This window comes from Danio rerio, chromosome 25 (assembly GCF_049306965.1).
Source record: "Danio rerio strain Tuebingen ecotype United States chromosome 25, GRCz12tu, whole genome shotgun sequence".
Classification (NCBI taxonomy): Eukaryota; Metazoa; Chordata; class Actinopteri; order Cypriniformes; family Danionidae; genus Danio; species Danio rerio.
In genome coordinates, this window is record NC_133200.1 from 39,863,311 (window position 1) to 39,884,254 (window position 20,944).

The following is a 20,944-nucleotide window of genomic DNA, read 5'->3' on the forward strand; positions in this document are numbered from 1 at the left end:
CATACACAGATCTGACGCCCAGCGCATTATTATTACTATTATATCAACATGAGTTATTCTGGAGGCTGAATCTCACTCATCTATAGCAGGAGTCCCTGATGAAATGCACTTGGAAGGGGACGTGTGATAAATCATCTGCCATGCCCTACTTCTGCTGCAGACTGAGTGGAGCCTACAAATACAGTAAAACAACACTGTTAAAGAGCAGAGCAGTGGCTGCGTGTATGAAAACACTGTCATAATGACACAGAATTCCTACTGGAAGTCCAAGGGAAGGAATGGGAATTAGTTAAAAGATCCCACATTATATCAAGTGGGCTTAACTACAGGGTACTTACATTAAAAAACAAGTGCAGTGTACTTATTTTGTATATATTGTATTGGACAGCACTTACGGTGCTACTAAATAGGGTTTAAGGGTAGAAATTTTTTTCATTACCTTTAAAATTCATTACAGATCATTTTTAAAAATATGACTGGTAATTAATATACATTATTCAATCTAATGTGCATAATCAGTGCACGGTACCAAGTGATTAATTTAAACGAACGTATATATCAATTAGGGCCACTTAAAAAAGAAAACAAACTATGAAAAAAATCCTTTAATTAAATTAAATAATCACAATTTCAGTTTCAAAACATTTTCCTCTTCTTAAAGCACACAACTGAAAACTGTACAAATATACAGTGTCCCCCGCTTATATTAAAGGGACAGTTCACGCAAAAATGAAAATACACTCTCCCTTGTGTGGTTATAAACTATCATGAGTGTCTTTTTTCTGTTGAACACTAAAGAAGATGTTTTGAAGAATGTTAGAAACTGGTAACCAATGAAGTCATGGGTTACAGGTTTCCAACATTCTTCAAAATATCTTCTTTAGTGTTCCACAGAAGAAAGAAGCTCATATAACGGTCTGTGTGAAGTGAAGGGGGAGTAAATGACTGAGCTGTTCAGTTCTGGAGGAACTGTCGCTTTAAGAGGAAGGTAAGAGTAGATAAAAAAGGATAACAGCAGAAATCAAAGGATAAAAAACAACCAATAAGATCTTGCATAAAGAGTTCACGGTGTTGAGCGTTAAAGAGTTCATCTGGCATGAAATATGCCAATATATATAACGCACATACAGAATTAAGGCATTTCAAACTCAGTTAAAGTCCCGTTTGAATGAACAAGAGAAATGAAATGCAAATGTCAACAAAATGTCCAATTCTCCTCTTATGAAGACTCCACCTCTTTTATCTAGACTCCACCTCAATTATGCAGACTCCTCCTCTTTTATGAAGACTCCTCCTCATATGAAGACTCCCCCTCTTATCTAGACTCCACCTCTTTTATGAAGACTCCTCCTCTATTATGTAGACCCCTCCTCTTTTATCTAGACTCCACCTCTATGTAGACTCCCCCTCTTTTACCTAGACTCCACCTCAATTATGCAGACTCCTCCTCTTTTATGAAGACTCACCCTCTTTTATCTGGACTTGTCTTTTAAAAAGACTCGAACTCAATGAAGACTCCTCTGTTATAAATCCTTCTATCTAATGAAGACTCCTCCCCATTTTTATAAACACTCCACCTCTTTTTATGAACACCCCTCATCTTGTATGAAAACTCCGCCCATTTTAAATGAAGACTCCATCTCTTATGTAGACTAGGCGGAGTTTACATAAAAGAGGAGTCTTCATAATAGATGTGAAGACTCTAATGTAGACTCCGCCTACTTTATGAAGACAACTCCCCTTTTACATATGTAGACTCTTTTACAAACACTCCTGTTTTACAAAGACTCCTCCTCTATTATAAAGAATCCTCTATTATCTAGACTCCTCCTCTTCAATGAAGACTCCACCTATTTTTCCATGAAGACTCCACCTATTTTTTTTATGAAGACTCCTCCTCTTTTATGAAGACTGGTCCTCTATTGCGTAGACTCCTCCCATATTATGAAGACCCCTCCTCTATAATGAGACCCCCTCTATAATGAAGACTCCTCCTCATATGTAGACTCCTCCTATTTTTATAGACTTCACCTCCTCTAATAAAAACTCCTCCCCTATTATGCAGACTCCTCCTCTTTAAGGCGGTCTCCATCTCCGAGGAGGTGTTTGTTTAAGCTGCTCTTTGCTCCTGTGAGTCTGTCGGTTCCTCTGGTTCCCCTCGGCGCTCCTGATTCCAGTCCTTCAGGCCCTCAGGCAGGCTGGTGTCCTCCTCGAAGCTGCCCGTCCCCTCCACAAACTCCTCATAGGTGGATTTCTCCTCAAAGGGTCGCGCTCCCAGCAGCTCCAGCATGTCAGCTTTGTCTAGAACTTCTTTCTCCAGCAAACGCTTTCCCACCTGCCACAAACACACAGCGTGCATATTTACATCAGTTATTAATCAGACATCAATATTCTTCCATGAACTAATCTTTAAATTGATCTATTGAATATTTTTTCAAGTGATGTGATTGAATTACTTGTTAATTTATTTGCAGATTATTAAGCTCGTTTGAAGGAAAAACTCACTTAAACTGGACTCAATTCAGCATAAAAGGCTTTTATCGCCCCCTGTTGGTTCGGCGTGCGCTTAACATGCATCACATTGTATTTGGTGTCCTCATGCAGACTGTAATTTTCTTTGTTTTTTATTTGTGCGCTCCTCACCATGTCCACCTGCTCCCGCTTCTCGGTGACGAGCTCCAGAGTCCTCCTGTAGGCCCGGTCCACCAGATCCCGCACCTCCTCATCGATGAGCTCTGCCGTGGCCTCGCTGTAGGGCTTCTCCAGGACAGTCTCGCCCTGCCGGGGAAGATCGAAGGACACCTGACCCACCCGCTCGCTCATGCCGAACTGCACGATCTACAGCACAAACAACACAGGATTAATAAAGGCAACATTCTGACTAGCACACACGCACTAAATCTAAGTCCCCTTCACTGTATTGGGGCATTAGGACTCACACAGAAAGCAGGTTGAGCGCCCCCTGCTGGCCTCACTAACACCACTTCCAACAGCAACCTAGTGTTCCCATGTGGTCTCCCATCCAGACACTGACCAGGCTCAGCCCTGCTTAGCTTCAGTAAGTGAGCGCTCTTGGGCTGCAGGGTGATCTGGCCAAGTACAATCTTACTTAAACTATTGGGCTCATTTTATATCAAGTGGCCTAAACAACTGGGTACTTCCATTGCTATAAATTCAGATCTCCACTAAGTAATCTAATTAAAGTCACCAAAAAATCAAAAATGAGATGAGGGCGGGACCAACCTGTCACTCATATAAAATCCACCAATAGCAAACCACAAGCACATACATCTCCTAATTAAAAATCAAACCTGTCTACATTTGTTTCTCACCTGAGATCACGATAGAGAACACCAGCACAACATGCAATCATTCAGTTAATCAGCAAACAATCTAATAATCAATAAAGTGATTGATCAGCTGTTCTCCATTAGCTCCAGCTTTACTCCAGACACACTCTTCCTGTACGTGTGTGTGGATAAAAGCTTCTGCTAAATCATAAAACAGCAGAAAAATCAATGCACAGTGTTCCCATAGGCCAGTGCTTCTCAATCCTGGTCCTCACGTCCCACAGATCTGCATATCTCTCTTAATTAAAAGAGCTGATGTAAATACCCAGTTCGTTAGAACAGCTTCATGCATCAACAGCGTTCTGACTGACATGTAGTCTATGCAGTGCGCATTCTTCCCTAGTCGCTTCTCCTTCATTTACTTTAAAACATTTCCTCACTGACTTGCACAGTCCTAGTCTTTCAGCTTTGTGTTTTTGACTGTTTGGCGCCCTCTAGTGTCTGAATAATGCACAGGTTAGTGTATACACCATCAGCTGTTTTCATTTTTGACTGTTTGTCTCCATCTAGTGTCTGAATAATGCACAGGTTAGTGTATACACCATCAGCTGTTTTCATTTTTGACTGTTTGTCTCCATCTAGTGTCTGAATAGTGCACAGGTTAGTGTATACTCAATCAGCTGTTTTAGTTTTTGACAGTTTGGCGCTATCTAGTGTCTGAATAATGTACGGGTTAGTGTATACTCCATCAGCTGTTTTCGTTTTTGACTGTTTGTCTCCCTCTAGTGTCTGAATAATGCACAGGTTAGTGTATACTCCATCAGCCGTTTTCGTTTTCGACAATTTGGCGCCATCTAGTGTCTGAATAATGCACAGGTTAGTGTATACTCCATGAGCTGTTATTGTTTTTGACTTGTTTGTCTCCCTCTAGAGTCTGAATAATGCACAGGTTAGTGTATACTCCATCAGCTGTTTTAGTTTTTGACAACTTGGCGCCATCTAGTGTCTGAATAATGCACAGGTTAGTGTATACTCCATCAGACGTTTTCGTTTTTGACAGTTTGGCACTATCTAGTGTCTGAATTATGCACAGGTTAGCGTATACTCCATTCAACAGGTTTTGTTTTTGACTGTTTGTCTCCATCTAGTGTCTGAATAATGCGCAGGTTAGTGTATACTCCATCAGCTGTTTTCATTGCTTTGTGTTTTTTACCGTTTAGCACCATCTTGAGTCTGAATAATGCGCAGGTTAGTGTATACTCCATCAGCTGTTTTCATTTTTGACTTGTTTGTGTCCCTCTAGTGTCTGAATAATGCGCAGGTTAGTGTATACTCCATCAGCTGTTTTCATTCTGTCAGATATGTGTTTAATAAATAAATGATTAAGCCTCTGAATGATGTTTTGTGTCTAATTTTTATATTTTGTGGCAAATAGCCTTGTAATAAGCGAGATGAAGTACACCAGGATGGTTGTTTTCTCAGAATAAACCTTTCAGTCTTATAAAACAGAGCAGTACAAAAAGAAAAGCATAGGAAATGTGCAGCGCAGTGTAGACCAGGATTGAGATACACTGCCATAGAATAAGTTTCTGGGTCCGGATGTGTGCACCTGAGCATATGCCGACTGCGTGACCTTCTTCAGGTCGTCGTGAGCTCCAGTGGTGATCTTGTTGAAGAACACCTGCTCGGCCACTCGTCCTCCTAACATCATACACATGCGGTCAAACAGCTGCTCGCGCGTGTATAAATACTGCTCTTTGGGCAGATACTGCGCATAGCCTAGTCCCTTCCCTCGAGGAATGATGGACACCTGCAAAACACAACCAGAGGATGGCAGTCGCTGAGTAAATCTGATAAGGATCCTTTTTACACAGCTGTCTGGAATACTGGACTCTGATTGGTCAATCATAACATTCCAACATACGTTATTTTCCAATACCAACTGAGTTAACTAATACCACTTATTCAATCATTCATTGCGCACGTGTTTATTTGTCACTCCGCTGCTCTTGAATGTTTAGCGCCATCTTGTGACTACTTTGTGTTATAAAAATAATAATAATAATAGTCATATTTTATAATGAGGTTTCCTAAGTTAATGTTAGTGTATTTACTAACATGACTTAATATTGAAAATAATGCTTCTACAGCACCCAGTATTCAAGTTTATTTATCTGTATAGCGCTTTATACTATAATTATTGTTCCAAAGCAGCTTTACAAAATGATTAATCATATTTCATCATTAATCATAATTCATTAATCCTTATTAATCATATACTAACGCATTAATAAAATCCAGAGTTGATAAGTAAGGCATAAAGTACATCCAGACGGTTGTTATTGCAGAATAAAGCCTGACAGGCTTATTGGCAGCTCAACAATGCAAAGTGGTTGTTATCTCAGATTAACATATCTTGAAATGTCACAACTGACCAATCAGATTCAAGTATTCCAGACAGCCATGTTAACCCATTAAGTTGACAAGACGATGAACTAAAAATGAACAACTTTATTTTTTATCATTAACATTAACCCAGATGAGTCAATACTGCAATAAATATACTGTTCCTTGTTCATGTAAGTAAATAAATGCATTAACTCTAATAACAGAACCTTATTGTAAAGTGTTACAATAATTATAATAGTATATTGATCATAAATGATTGCCTCAATTTAAACAGAACTATAAATCTAGACTGTTGTAATGTGATTCTAGTAGTCATTAGTAGTTCTAGTCAGTTTATGTCCTCATTTGTCAAGCTTAGGGTTGAATCTGCACTTTGCACAAGCTAACAATTAAATTTCAGTGATGAAAGGGCTTTAAATCATCATCACCTTCAGTAATGGGTCAGCGTGTTGCAGAAACCAGCCCACAACAGCATGTCCTGCTTCATGATAGGCTACCGTCTTTTTCTCAGTGGGCTGTAATACCTGAGTCTTCTTCTCCAGACCTGAACACGGACGACACAAAACAAAAACGAGTAGAAATGGGCTTGAATTGCAATTTAGGATAGTTAAAGATGCATATGTCAGCACCATTAAAAACATAGTTTAAATTTCGCTTGCGTTAGGTGATGTATGGAGCATGTATGTAAGAAAAACATGGGACCCAGGACTGAACCCTGAGGTACACCATAGTAATTACACAACATAACAGCACTTAGAGTGACAAGTTGAAGATAGAACCTTTCAGTAAACTTCCATCTAACATAATCTGGGTTTATGCAACATGTTTGTGAGATACTGAGTACTTTGTTTTACCTCCGATGACTCTGTCGATGGCCTGCTCGAAGTGTTTAACAGAGACCGACTCATTTAGATATCGTGCAGCTATGAGAGCCGCTTCATTACAGACATTCGCAATGTCAGCACCTGGAAGAGAGCCAATATATAATCTCTTTATACAGCAAAAATAGGGAAACAATCATCATATCAGCCTGCTCTCAAGTGTAAACTCCAAACATATAATTAGCACACAGCATGTAATTTTCCTCTCGCTCACCGGTGAAGCCCGGTGTAGCAGCTGCCATTTTTCTGGCGATGGCGTCCCGGTCCACACTGGGGTCCAGTTTGAGGGGCCGCAAATGCACTTTGAAAATGGAGGCTCGACCCTTAATATCAGGAGGCCCTGAACAGATGAAAAGCACAAATCTTAGATGTTTCAAACCCACTGAACATGAATATTAATTGTGGCCAATAAGGTTGTTTTGTTTGTTTGATATAAAACCATGACTGAAAAACTAAAATTGTATTTTCAAAACAATTAAATGTATTATTGGTGTGGGAAATTGCATAATGTTAAATTCAAATTAATTTCAAAATAAATCCCTGTGGGGAAAAAAAAAAGTTCTATGATGCTTAAATATTAAGTTCAAGTTAAAATAAAGCACGGAAAACAGTTTATTTATACATATTTTACTTCATTCATTCATTTTCTTTTCGGCTTAGTCCCTTTATTAATCAGGGGTCGCCACAGTGAAATGAACCGCCAACTTATCCAGCATTTGTTTTACACAGGGGATGCCCTTCCAGCTGCAACCCACCACCGGGAAACACGCATACACACTCATTCACACACATACACAACGGACAATTAAGCCTTCCCAATTCCACTATAGCCCATGTGTTTGGACTGTGGGGGAAAACGAAGCACCCAGAGGAAACCCACGCCAACACGGGGAGAACATGCAAACTCCACACAGAAATGCCAACTGACCCAGCGGAGGCTCGAACCAGTGACCTTCTAGGTGTGAATTTTATTTTGTGTATTATTTTGTAATGAGAGTAAACACAAAAGAAAGGTACCTCTTTAAAAAATAAACAAATAAATAAACATTTACATTTAAGATTCTAAAAGTATCATCCTCATGGTTTCATATGTATATAGTTTAGGTAATAAAAAAGCAAAGAGTAGACTGGTTGCCCCAATATGGGTTAAAAAAAAAGTACACAATTAAATCGTAACTGAAAAGCAACAAATCAGTTTTATCTGTTTTCTTTTTAACGATATACAAAGCAATTATGAGTGTATTGTTTTGATTGTTCTTATAATGTCCTTGAATTATTAATGTAACTTCTATATTTATTCATTTATGGAAATCTTTTGTATTTTATCACTTCATTTATTTCTACAATTTCTATATTTCGATGTTGTTTTGTGTACCCATTATGGAAAACCCATATACTATACATCTGTAAGCAGTGGCGCAACAAGGGGGTATGCAGTATATGCGGTGCATAGGGGCGCCACACATGGGGGGGCGCCGTTGTGCCCATACTATTTTTAATATTATCCTTATTAAAAGTTTCAAATAATAAAAATAAATAAATATGTTTTGTTAAAAAACATTATTTTGCATTTTAAACGAATATAATATTGTTATTGTTTAATTCAAAATCATTTAACACAATAACATGCAGTCCCACAGCCTAAAGTGTTCATGTAGATGTAACTGTTTAGATTTGTTTTTATTTTTATCAAAATAAACTGTCAAATCATACATAATGTCAAAAGTTATAAGATTAATCTGAAAATTTGTCTTCATTTATTATTAATTAATTAATATAAAATAAGAGGGATCACACAAAATTTGAACCCGCATACCCCTCAGTAAATGTGTAGTTGCGCCCCTGTCTGTAAGTAAATTTGGAAAATGTAATAAAAACTAAATAAAAAAATAAAGCGCATAAATATATGTTTGTTAGTTAGTTAGTATATTTATATAGCACATGTTTTACAAAATAACATTGCACAAAGTGCTGAACACAATCAATACTAATTAAAATAAATCCTACATCACATACATAACAATTAAAACATAAGGCAAACCCCTCAACATTAAAAAGTTAACAGTTTAAAATTTTCATTTTATTCATTAACAGTCTTAATAATGAATTTGACAGAAATTGTAAACAAAAACAGCACAATAATTAAGGCAATGTCAAAATAAAAGTCCTGACTCTGTCAAATTAAAAGTCAAACACCTTTGAGCCATAAAGAAAAGTACATAATCGTGAATATAAATGGCAAATTCTGGCCATGCCGATATATCAGTCGACTGCTAATGGCTCTTGATATAAAATTAACAATTTTACAATATTTTAATGTATTTTTTACAGTTTAACACAATTGATTTGTCTTATGACAAATCATGTCATAAGAAAAGCTGTCACAAAATCAGTTTTTAGGCTGCAAATAGGAAAACAAAGTGCCTGCAAAATCTTGGAGGAGCTGTAATATTTGGTGTAGTGGGTAAAGCTCTTACCCAAGTAAATCTGCCTGTCGAACCGGCCGGGCCTCATCAGTGCTGGATCCAGCACATCAGGTCTGTTTGTTCCAGCCAGAACCACTACATTAGTGCTCGAGTTGAAACCTGCCCACACATAGTAACCCAGCATGCAAACTTGTGTTTAATAGACGTCTAACAGACTACACACGTGTAGACATTCACTCCTGTCTGTCTCGATCATTGTTCAACTATGGTTTTAAAGGAGACCTATCATGCCAAAATGGGAGAAATGTAAGTGTTAAAAAGGATCTGAGCAGCGGTAAATAAAGTCTGACCGTCCATCTCCACCAGCAGCTGGTTGAGTGTGTTCTCCTGTTCACTGTTCCCACCGAAGTTTCCTCCTCCTCTCTTCTTGCCCACGGCGTCGATCTCATCGATGAAGAGGATACAGGGCGCGTTCTTCCTCGCCAGCGCAAACATGTCTCTAACCTGCAGGTAGACACACCAGAGGTTCACATACAGAGCTGTCAATTTACCTTAAATCACAAACAAAAACACTGCATTCAAGAAAATAAACACAACAATCTGGGTCAATATTTCAATCAGGGCTCCCAATCTAAGCCTAAAGTCAAATTCTGTGAATTTCTACAACTAAAAAACTACATTAGTCATTATATCGATCTGTGTAACGTAGATCAGCTTTTTACAGACACGCCATTTACAGAGGAGCGAAAGTGCAGGACACTTTTGGATTCGGGTGTATGTTTAAACAGACAAATACACTGAATAATTTGTAAACATCTCCATCCTGCATGTTTTATTTTAAACACAGCTAATTTCCACTTCAGTGAGCACAAACAGTTACTGAAGTTAATCGAATGCTTTCATTATAGATCTGTGCATTCCTCCAGTGACGCCTCTGTTATCAAACAAAACAAAACTTGAGATTCATGGAGATATTTGCTGCTCACTTGTTTGATAACAGAGGTGTCACTTTAAATGGCGTGTACAGAAGCTGACTGGGGTCAGTTTATTGTACGGAGCGCGTCTGTCAGTCAGCGCTTATACATGCATACACTGGTTCAGAGGCTGCGTATGAAAGGCGACGATCGACGCACAGCTTAAATGTAAAGAAAGTGAATGCAGACATTTTAATATTAATTTAGCGTGCTTTCAAGATTAAAAATATATCAGAAATATGGGAAAACACTTAATGGTTGGATGATAGTGGGATAGAATGGTAAAATACGGGAGATTTTCGGCAAAAAAGAGAGGGTTTACATGAATGAAGTGAACAGGAAGGGTTTATGGAGAAACGTCTTTGCGAGATAACGCAAAACATCTTTGCGAGGGAACGCAAAAAACCTTAAAAATATGTTTTTCTATCACCCAGTGTTTTTTTCCTCCACCAATTTTATCCCCACCATCACGTCCCTTCCGGGTCTCCTTAAGTTTTAACTTTTTATTTACGCATTATTTATTAATTCAAGCGATTTATTATTTTGCAGGTCAGTTGTATTGTTGACGAGAACTATTTGTGTCTTTCTGAACTGGTTTAAGTAATTAAGGGTGCTTTCACACCTACACTTTTGTTTGGGAACGTGTCTCGTTTGCCCAGTTAGCGCGGTTCGTTTGGCATATGTGAACAGGGCAATCGCGCTCTGTTCCGCGCCAAAGTAATCGCTCCGAGATCGCCTGAGTGAGGTGGTCTTGGCTCGATTGAAACGAACCCTTGAGCGGTTCGATTACAGTGAAAGCGATTTGATCCGAGCGCGGTTATATCACAGTGTTTTATGGATATGTAATAGGCTTACGGCTATATGAAGAGAGAATTATGAGTAGGGCGGGAAGTTTCGCGAGTCTCCAGATGCCCGCAAACGAGTGATGATCTCCCGATAATCTCGCGTCTCCCTCCCGGTCCTCAAATAGGCATCGTCGCGCACCCTTCTCACCCCATCTCTCCTCAGACACGTCGCGCGCGCACCCTGTCAATCCCCACCAAACCACCACCTCTCCTGACAGCTGAGCGGGACGCTGCAAAATAAACCCTGACACTCTGACCAATGTGAGGAGAGTTTACTCACACGTGACTTGTTTTAGCTCTTTTGGTCCGATTAGAAACTTTGCAGTGTGAAAGCGAACCGCTCCAAGAGCAAAGAGCAACACTGTAACATTTGTAATCTCTGTTTCAGAACAACTGAATCCATTCACAGGTGTGAACGCAGCCTATGTTTCACTTAGCTCTTATTACTGCTGAAAACATGTTAAATAATTAAGTTATTTTAATAAATTAAACTTGAAGTATTACACGAGTTTGCTTCACATGTACAGAAAGCTCATGACGCAGATGTTAAATGACAATGCTGCATGCAGCTTTTATTTTTATACTACTCTGTAACCTAAAAAAGTAATATAATGTTTTGACAATTTATGTTAGCCTACGAAAACAATGCATTCGGCTATGAATGAATAAAACATTTATTGAAAAGGACTTCTTTGTGTCTTTTTAACTAGTAGCTCAAACCACGGGTAGTCGAGTAACTCGAGTATTGTTATGAAAAAATAAAGATTAGCAGAAACCAGTAGTCATGCAAGCCCTGGTAAATATACATCCTCATGCATTTGACGAGCTTTTATTTTTATGTACATCTTGGCATTTCTATTTTATATTTCTAAAATTTGCATAAAAGTGTGTGTATGGAGAGATGACTAGTGATTTAAAGATGACGATGTGAGACTGACTCTGGCTGGACCGACTCCCACAAACATCTCCAGGAACTCGGAGCCGTTGACGGTGATGAAGGGAACGTTTGCTTCTCCCGCCGTGGCTTTAGCGAGCAGCGTCTTCCCTGTTCCAGGAGGCCCGGAGAGAACCGCACCCTGAAAACACACATCAACATTGATCAGCTGGAGAGAAATAAAGAAATATAAGCCTTCTGTGTCCTGTGTCACAACACATGCAGATCTCAGATCAGCTCATCCAGACATCTTAATGTGATCTGCTAACTTGTTTGATTAGCCAGAGATCAGTCATCAAGAGTTAAAGCATACTCTGGGCTAGTCTTTAACAGCAGACGGTGCATGTGACCGTGCTCAGACCTTGGGGATCTTGGCTCCCAGGTCCTGGTACTGCTGCGGGTTCTTCAGGAAGTTGACGAACTCCATGATCTCCACTTTGGCTTCTTCACATCCCGCCACGTCTTTAAACTTCACCTCGATACTGTCCTTCATCATCTTGGCGGTTGATTCGCTCATGCCAAAGAGCCCGCCCCTCCGCCCTCCCATCCCTCCTCCCATTGGTCCGCGCCGCAGAGTGAACAGCAGGAAGCCAATCAGAAGCAGCGTGGGGATGAAGCTCATCAGAAAAGACCTGGAGACACAAAGATACATGGATTAGCTCAGATTAAACTCATTTTCTTACAGCAGCTCACTAATGAACTGTCCAAACACAATGATTTGAGTTTAAATCTGAATATTTGCTGTATATGAACACAGAAAGCAGTTGAATATTGACTGAATATATAATAATAGTGACCCATCGCTCTCGGACGTGTAGACCACCGCTGCTCTGTGTGACGGCTCCAGGCCCAGCTCATAGTGTGCAGCTTCTAGATTCCTCTCGAACGTGTCCACGCTGCCGATGTTGAACCACACGTAACTCTGACACAAACACAATGAAAACATCAGCATTACAGTCCTGCGCCTCTGACAACACAACTCTGACCATTCAGCCACAGTTCATGCAGAAATGAACATTCTGTCAGCATTTACCCCAATATCTGTTCCAATACACGGAGGAATGCTGGAAAACAGACCTCTGCAGTACTTTGGCTCCTACTGTGGGATCAACAGTATCTGGTTTTGTTTGGCCACTGCACAAGTTGAGCTAGTTTTGAGATAGTTTTAATTGGTTGTTGGACTAAGATTGATTAACATTTGGGCTAATATTGGACTTGTTTTATTGGGCTAATTTTAATTGGTCAATGGGCTCGTTTTGATTTGCCGTTGGGCTAGTTTTGATTAGTCATTGGGATGATTTTGGGCTAGTTTTGATTAGTCATTGGACTAGTTTTGGGGTAGTTTTGATAGGTCATTGGGCGAATTTTAGACTAGTTTTCATTAGCCAGTGGCCAATTTTTTGGGGCTAGTTTGATTGACCATTGGGTTAGTTTTGATTAGCCATTGGGCTCATTTTGATTGGTCAATAGACACATTTTGATTTGCCATTGGGCTAATATTGAGCTAGTGTTGTTTAGCTGTTGGACTGGTTTTACTGAGTCAAATTTGGACTAGTTTTGATTAGTCATTGGACTAGTTTTGGGGTAGTTTTGATTAGTCATTGGACTAGTTTTGGGCTAGTTTTGATTAGTCATTGGACTAGTTTTGGGGTAGTTTTGATAGGTCATTGGGCTAGTTTTAGACTGGTTTTGATTAGCCAGTGGCCAATTTTTTGGGGTTAGTTTGATTGACCATTGGGTTAGTTTTGATTAGCCATTGGGCTCATTTTGGGCTAGTTTTGATTAGTCATTGGACTACTTTTGGGGTAGTTTTGATAGGTCATTGGGCGAATTTTAGACTAGTTTTCATTAGCCAATGGTCAATTTTTGGGGGCTAGTTTGATTGACCATTGGGTTAGTTTTGATTGGACAATGGGCAATCTTTTGTGGATAGTTTTAATTTACCATTGGGTTAGATTTGATTAGCCATTGGGCAAATTTTGATGGGTTCCCTGCTGAAAAATCCAGCTTAAACCAGCCTAGGCTGGTTGGCTGGTTTTAGCTGGTCGACCAGCCTGGTTTTAGAGGGGTTTTGGCCATTTCCATTTGACCAGCCTGGTTTAAGCTGGACATAGCTGGTTTTGGCTGGACTCCCAGCTTGGCTAGGCTGGTCAAGCTGGTTTTAGCTGGTCATCTCCCAGCCTGACCAGCTAAGACCAGGCTGGAAATGGCTGGAAACCAGCCTGGAAATGGCCAAAACCCCTCTAAAACCAGCCTGGTCGACCAGCTAAAACCAGCCAACCAGCCTAGGCTGGTTTAAGCTGGATTTTTCAGCAAGATTATTGGACTAGTTTGATTAGCCATGGGCCAATTTTTTTGTGCTGGTTTTGATTCTACACTGGGCTAGTTTTGATTAGCCATAGGGCTAATTTTGGGCTAGGTTTGATTACCATTAGCCAAAATTTTTGGGCTAGTATTGATTGACCAAAAAGACTAGTTTTGATTAGCTATTGGCCTAGTTTAGTTTAATCATTGGTATTGTTTTGGGCTACTTTGAAAAGGGGTCATTGTGCTATTTTTGAAGAGCCATTGGGGTCATTTTTTGGGCTAGTTTTGATTGTACACTGGCCTAGTTTTGATTAGCCATTGGACTAGTTTTGATGGGTCATTGGACTAGTTTTAATGGGTCATTAGGCTAGTTTTGATTAACCATTGGGTTAATTTTGGGCTAGGTTTGATTAGCCATTGGCCACATTTTTGAAGCTAGTTTTGGTTGTACACTGGGCTAGTTTTGATTAGCGATTTGACTAGTTTTAATGGGTCATTGGGCTATTTTGATTAGCCATTCGGCTAGTTGGGTTTAATCATTGGACTTGTTTTGGGCTAGTTTTAAAGGGGCCATTGTGCTATTTTTGAAGAGTCATTGGGGTTATTTGGGGTTAGTTTATATGGGCCATTGGGATTGTTTTGGGCTATTTTGATCCACTATTGTGTTGATTTTGGGCTAGTTTTGATTGGTCATGTGGGCTAGTTAAGATTGGTCATGTGATCACCCTGGCAGCTCGTGTCTCCTATGAGACATCCAGAACTCACTCCTTCATTGGCGTCAGCATCTCGCTCCAGAATCACCCTCACAAACTGCTTATTGACCACCTCGAGCCGCTCCACCTGCACAGAGCAAACACACACACATCAGTCACAGCACACACACACACACACACACACACACACACACACACACAGAGCTGATTCACACACCAGGCCTCTGTCCAGATAGCGGTGCACAAAGTCTTTCCAGGTGATCTCCTTCCCCGGGTCTCTGAAGAGCAGATACAGCAGCAGCGCCGCCACACCACTCGCAGCCAGTAGAAGATGCCGGAAATCACGGTCGTCCCACGGGAAATCACCCTGAACACAGATCATTTTAACAGTTTTTTCCCCAAATGCTGTTTGACAGAGCAAAGACGCTTTTCACACTATTACCAATTACATATTTCTTCAGGAGAAAGTCTTGTTTCTTATAATTTTGCTTGAATAAAAAAATAAAGATATATATAAATATATGTACTTTTCTAACTGTGTTATTAGCGCTCCTGCAGACTCACCTGTGCTAATCGAGCAGGCCAGCTCTTCCTACCGCCTCTCCGTCCTCCTCCTCCTCCTCCAGGGGGCGGAGCATCTGCAGAACACACACACACACTCACAGCTGTAATGATGTTTGTACTGTACAGATTGTATACTCTCGCCCCTGGTGAACTGGTATTACTATACTGATGGGGACATTTAGTCCTAACAACATAAGAAATACAAGATACACACAGGTTTGGGTGGGACTCCCCTAAACACCTATTTTTTATGTTATTTTTTAGTTAACTATACGGCCAATTTTTAATGTGAATTTTTTTAAAAGCTTTTATAACTATAGGGACACAAGAGATGTCCTCATAAACCACCTCAGTGTTGTAATATCTAGTGCATCCCCATGTCATTATACACATTTCTGTTCTTCTAAACCACCAAATACAACACACACACATAGACAGACAGACATAGACAGACAGACAGACAGACACACACACACTTGTACACCTATCTTTATGGGGACTTCCCATAGACATGATGTTGTACTGTACAGACTGTATATTCTCTAAACTCAACCCTCATAGCAAACAATCTGCACTGTTACATCCGCACACTCCTTCATTTATCAGCTCTTTTACTCACGGAAAACAAAGAAATATATCAAAATGCACTGGTTTTACTATACTTGTGGGGACATTTGGTCTACACAAAGTCACTATTACAAAGCACACACACACACACACACACACACACACACACACACACACACATCCAGATGGTCACCTTTCGGGGCGTCTGTGGAGTAACAGGACTGAGGGAATGTGAAGCGCTTTCCTACAGAGCGCAGCGGAGAAACACCATACAGACCTGAAAACTGACAGAGCAAGACACACACCATGAGCATGAGCACATAAGGCTTATGATACACTGCAAAAAAACGATGAAAGCAAAATAATCTCAAAAATTCATTCTGCTTCCCCCATTGGCATATTATTTAGCTTGTTTTAAGGAAGAGCTGGCTTCATTGTGACGCATTAGTTCTGAAAACAACACTATATATATTTTTGCATGTCTAGAAAATGCTTCCTGATTTAGGAGTCTTCAGATATTTGGACTAGAAACAAGACAACAACTCAACAAGACAACGAGAGGCATTTCTGCTGTGCAACTTAAACTAACATTTGACTTGTGATAAAACCAAGCAAAAGCCCCAGGTAGCCGTGGTTTATTGAGTTTAATGCAGCAGAGTGCTGTGCCTAAAATCTCACATCACAGTCATCTCATATCCTGCAGCATTATACATCACAATACAGTAACATGGGTGCAGCAGTGGCGCAGTAGGTAGTGCTGTCGCCTCACAGCAAGAAGGTTGCTGGTTCGATCCTCGGCTCAGTTGGTCTTTCTGTGTGGAGTTTGCATGCTCTCCCTGCGTTTGCGTGGGTTTCCTCCGGGTGCTCCGGTTTCCCCCACAGTCCAAACACATGCGCTATAGGGGAACTGGGTAGGCTAAATTGTCCGTAGTGTATGAGTGTGTGTGCATGTGTGTGGATGCTTCCCAGAGATGGGTTGCTGCTGGAAGGGCATCCGCTGTGTAAAAACCTGCTGAATAAGTTAGCGGTTCATTCCGCTGTGGCGACCCCGAATTAATAAAGTGACTAAGCCGACAAGAAAATGACTGAATGAATGCAGGAACAATCCTGCAAATTCAATCAATTAACAGTATAAAAGTATCTGTAACAGTTTTGTAATGCTCTCCTCAGTCTATAATACTGTAAATGTTTGTTTTTCTGATTAGTACAGCTCCACACATGACACTAAAAGTTGATCTTCAGCAGGACAGGGGTGCGTTTCCCATAATCATCTTTAGCCAACTAAGGTCGCAAGTTCCGTCGTTACAAGCATAGTTTGTTGATTTGCCATTTCCCAAATCCGTCGCTCCATCTAACATTCGCAAACTGCGTCGCAAACTTAAGCACTCGCAACTACACCTCTGGAGCTGTAGTTAGAAACAGAGTTCCTGGCTGTGTTCTATTCCCACTTATCCCCCCTATGCACTATTCATTTAGAACATTCTGACATTCAAAGTTGGAATTATTAAAAATAATAAAGCATTAAGCTCATCTCTCTTGGCTGTAAGTTGCTTTCAAACTATTTTTACAGTTCAGTTTTAGCGATCTTCATGTTTACATTTGCGCTCCCTTCGCAGTGCACTTTAAACACACTGATGTCATTTTGAACACAGCCTCATGACGAAAGCTATAGGTGACCAATTATTTACAAGCAGAATTTACGATACGTCTCCAAAGCTTGTGAAAACATAAAGTATACGTTAATTCTTTTAATTTGTAGTGGGCTATTTATTAAGTATCTGTACTGTCTATGACATGGGCCTGCTGGTTACTTTCCGTTATGGTTTACATGTGTCAAATTGTAAAAGTAGACATTCATAAAAAAATAAATAAACAATATCATACTTAATAATAATAATAATCATCATCATTAATAATAATAATAATAATAATTCCTTACATTTATATAGCGCTTTTCTGGGCACTCAAAGCGCTTTACACAGTGGGGGGAATCTCCTCATCCTCATTAATATTATTATTATTATTAAAGTATGATTTTTTTCATTTCTAATACATAATAAATATTTAATTTCATTTTATAATAAGTAGCCTCATTATTTATTTATTCATATGATTTATATATGATATTAGAACAGTGCTAGCTTTTGTAAGCGGTTTTAGGTTTTAAAATAGGATGTGTCATATTCTCAATATGAGTAAAGCAAACACAGACCCTATATATTCCATTTACATATATTTCAGTTAATATGGAAAGCGAGTGCATGTTTTTAGCAAACCTAATATTAGATTTTATTTTAAATGCGTGTGCGTGTAAAACAACATCATCTGCAAAAATAAATGATGGGCTTTAACTTTAAAGAAGTAGTTACTCTGCCCTGTTTAGAGCGTCATTGTCTTACCCTATAACTAAGATGGGTTAAGCGATGGATCTGCGACAGAGAAACTACAGGTTTTTGTAAACCATCATCACTACATTGTTCTTTTCCCAAACTATGCATCGTACTATGATAGTTCAGCCGCGAGTCACGCCGTTGTTTGGGGAACGCAGCCCTGATCAGCTAAACATCTGCATGTTGTTCAGTTCAGTCACAGTGGCTTTGTTTACGTTCTGCTCTCCAACAGATCAAGCTCTAACATGAACCATTCTGGTCCTGGATTCTGATTGGTTGATCTGTGTTGTAAAATAATCTACATACACACACATGTGATTGTTGCTCGGCAGCTGTTCTACTGTCAGTACTGAGCCAAAGACACTGCTTTGCATTACTTTGTGAAAGCTGCATTGTGTCTGAGATCCACTGGAAAACACTCATTATGCCCTGAAAACACTTCATTCATTCTCCTTCAGCTCGGTGCTTTATTCATTAAGGGTCACCACAGTGGAATGAACCACCAACTATTCGAAGATATGTTTGACACGGAGGATACTGTCTCTGGGAAACACTCATACACACACTTACTACGGCCAGTGTAGTTGATCAGTTCCACTATAGCGCATGTGTTTGGACTGTGGGGGAAACCGGAGCACCCGGAGGAAACCCACATGGGGAGAACATGCAAACTCCACACAGAAACACCAACTGACCCAGCCGAGACTCAAACCAGAGACCTGAGTGCTGTGAGGCCACAGTGCGACACCACTGAACCAGCGCCCACACCAACTTTATTCAGTAATTTAAGAAATGCATGTAATAAAATAAAAATTAACTCATTAAAAATAAAGAAGTCTTTAAAAATATCTTAATTTCTCCTTTGATGTAGTGACTTGATCAACTGAATACAAATAAGTAAATAGCTAAAGACAGAACAAGCCAGAAAAATAGAAAACAGGTCATGTGACACAGCAGGCAGAATCATCATGACGTCACACCTCTGTTCACTGTAGACCTGTGCTGTAATGAGTGTGTGTGTGTGTGTGTGTGTGTGTGTGTGTTGGGAAGCATGTACAGTTGAAGTCAGAATTATTAGACCGCTTGTTTATTTTTACGAATAATTATGACTTCACTGTGTGTGTTCAGAGTGTATGTATGAATCATAAATATGCATGTCAGTGTGTGTTATGAAACATGCATATGTGTGTGTGTGTGTGTGTGTGTGTGTGTGTGTTATGAAACATGCATGCGTGTGTTCAGTGTGTATTATGAAACTTGAATGTGTGTGTTCAGTGTGTTAAGAAAAATGAAAGTGTGTGTGTTCAATGATCATTGTGTTTAAGATTGTGTTATGAAACATGAATGTGTGTGTGCTCCGAGTAATCAGTGTGTGTGTGTGTGTGTGTGTCACCGTGTTATGCCACATGTTCCTGTGTAGTGTGTGAGCTCATATCTGTATGTGTTATGAAACATGAATATATGTGTCTATCTGAGTGTGTTGGTGGACACAAAGCTGTGTCAATGTCTGTGTGTGTGTGTGTGTTATGACACATGAGTGTGTACACACAAACCTGTGTAGCGTGTATGTGTGATATGATACATGAATGTGTGTCTACCAGATTGTGTGTGTGCTCAATGTCTGTATCTGTATGTGCGTTTAAGGTTATGACACATGAGCGTGTGTAACGTGTGTGTGTGTGTGTGTGTGTGTGTGTGTGTGTGTGTGTGTTATGTCACGTGTGTGTCAGTCAGTGTGTTTAATATAAGTGTGTGTTATTCTGACCGGCGGATGAGCGGCGCAGCTCCGGATCCTCGCGGTGTGGAAGCGCAGTGCAGTCCGCGCGGCGCCGCGGAGAGAAGCGGACAGCAGAGCCGCCATCAGAGCTCTTCAGGCCGGCAGAAGTGACGGATGAAGCCGCACAGAGTCACTGCTGTAACCGCTGTCTGAATGACACTTCCAGCAGCGGGAGCGAGTGAGAAGCAGCGCGCCTGACACGAACAAACACGCTCGACATGATAAAACACACATCGCGTACAAGGAGAACTGCGTTAATTTACAGATTACATGTCTTTTAGATGTTATTATTATTAGTAGTAATTTATATCAATCGAAAAACATTTATTTTAAGCCAAAAACTTCGAACAGGCAGTGTGAGGCGACATTGGGTCCTTAATCGCAGTGTTGCGTGTTTGTTGCGTCATAAATATTTGGTAAGTTCTAGAAGGGATACAGCTGCGTAAAATTTAGCAATTTTTTTGACACTGTACAATTCATATTTTACATTACTGTTAAAAGTAGGCTTAGGGTAGATGTTAATAATATACAATTTAATAAATAATATGAATAATACTCTGCATAATTCCTGTTTTTACTTTACTGTGTGGGTTACGGAAGACACCAACAGCTGTATCCCTTCTAGAAACAACCTCATTATTTTCAAGCGTAAGTTCCACCCCGCTCCAGATTCTCCAGCTCTGATTGGTCGATCAATCGCGTGCAGTCTCTTCAGCTCCTTAAAACCGAGAAAACAGGACGCGTTTAGTCTCATTACACAAACTGAACATTCACAAGTGTAACCTTTGAAGAGACAACACGAGATACATCGAGTTCGTCTCACAAATCTCTGAACATTTCTTAAATGACACGATGAATTCGAGAAGG

At 40.0% G+C, this 20,944-nt stretch overlaps 1 protein-coding gene across 2 annotated transcripts; it reads right to left on the reverse strand.

Moving 5' to 3' along the window:
• Positions 1–590: 590 nt before the first annotated feature.
• Positions 591–20,228, reverse strand: afg3l1 (AFG3-like AAA ATPase 1). 2 transcript variants are annotated; one of them, XR_012400557.1, is made up of 17 exons: positions 20,066–20,228; positions 16,104–16,194; positions 15,344–15,417; positions 14,997–15,146; positions 14,832–14,906; positions 12,557–12,681; positions 12,121–12,391; positions 11,764–11,901; positions 9,357–9,510; positions 9,058–9,165; positions 6,795–6,920; positions 6,554–6,664; positions 6,128–6,243; positions 4,900–5,100; positions 2,644–2,838; positions 1,331–2,335; positions 591–1,254 (listed from the first exon to the last, which is right to left on the reverse strand). XR_012400557.1 is itself a non-coding variant. In XM_005163207.6 (16 exons), exons 1-16 carry the CDS (start codon positions 20,159–20,161, stop codon positions 2,111–2,113), a joined length of 2,256 nt encoding a protein of 751 aa, XP_005163264.1. In that variant the 5' UTR covers positions 20,162–20,228; the 3' UTR covers positions 591–2,110. The 2 variants fall into 2 exon arrangements, 1 of the variants encoding a protein (XP_005163264.1); XM_005163207.6 differs by having other exon boundaries at positions 591–2,335.
• Between the last annotated feature and the right edge of the window lie 716 nt (positions 20,229–20,944).